Source organism: Formica exsecta, unplaced genomic scaffold (genome assembly GCF_003651465.1).
Source record: "Formica exsecta isolate Colony F162 unplaced genomic scaffold, ASM365146v1 C16374145, whole genome shotgun sequence".
NCBI lineage: Eukaryota > Metazoa > Arthropoda > Insecta > Hymenoptera > Formicidae > Formica > Formica exsecta.
Genome location: NW_021847510.1, coordinates 1 through 1,005, shown reverse-complemented (window position 1 = coordinate 1,005; position 1,005 = coordinate 1). Strand labels below are relative to the sequence as shown.

Below are 1,005 nucleotides of genomic sequence, written 5' to 3'. Positions count from 1 at the left end.
TCGAACGATATTTCACTGCAAGGTAGTATCAGAAGTTTCAATGCAACTTCTCTATTTACAATTCATTGGCTTTCAAGGATAATGGTAAATAATATGTTATATAATCGATAACGTGCTGTTTTTGTAGCCTATGTAGCATATTTTCGGTAAATTATTTCCAATTCACGAGCTAGACTGGGACATCCTTAAATGTTAGGGCCAAGATACAGAACGATTAATATCTTAAAATTGCTTTTAACAAGTTACAAGTTAGAAATTTAATCTTCTAAATTCCTGAATGCCTGTTGTATGTCTTCATGTAATTGATCAAAATCCGACCTGATCTTTGCTTCGCCATCCTTAACAGGATCCTAAAAATTTAAAGCACATTTTTATAAGAAGGAAAAATAATGTTAAAGTTATATAGAGTTATAAGAAATCAGTCAGATTTATATTAACACAGAAGTATTGAAAGTTACCCACCTTGAACTTCATAGAGCTCAATTGATAAAGAATATTGCCCATACTGTCCCTAATGACATTCCACGTGATTTTATTATCCGATTGGGCCGTTGATTCGACCGCGTGTCTCGCCATATCGTAGAAAGCAATCATATTTCGTAACATCCCCACGGTTTTATAGAATGGACAAAAACGATCGTACGGCGAATAGCTATAGAAAAATTAAAAAAAAAATTAGAAAATTTTTTCGACCAATGTGTATTTAACTATTTACATAAAATTAAGATTTAAGAAAATATTAAGAAATGATATGCTGTACCTGTTTTGTTGCAAGAAATCGTCCTTTAGCAATTTTGCTACCTCGAGCGTGATTTTATCTGTTTCGGCGAGTGAAGCCTTGCCTACTAACTGAACGATTTCTGACAGGTCCTCTTCTTCTTGCAAGATTTCCTTCACTTTCGTTCTCAGCGGGACGAATTCCGGGAAGTTCTTATCATAGAAATCGTCCAATGCTCGCATATACTTGCTGTATGATATGAGCCAATTGATAGACGGGAAGTGTTT

The 1,005-nt window shown here is 34.4% G+C and overlaps 1 protein-coding gene across 1 annotated transcript; it reads right to left on the bottom strand.

Annotated features, from left to right (window-relative positions):
* Window positions 1-104: 104 nt before the first annotated feature.
* LOC115237932 (V-type proton ATPase catalytic subunit A-like) lies at window positions 105-1,002 on the bottom strand (the record flags this gene model as incomplete). The annotated part of the gene is made up of 3 exons (XM_029811366.1): window positions 105-350; window positions 463-652; window positions 761-1,002. Coding segments are annotated over 3 exons (525 nt in total), but the record flags the coding sequence as incomplete, so codon positions are not given.
* Window positions 1,003-1,005: the final 3 nt, after the last annotated feature.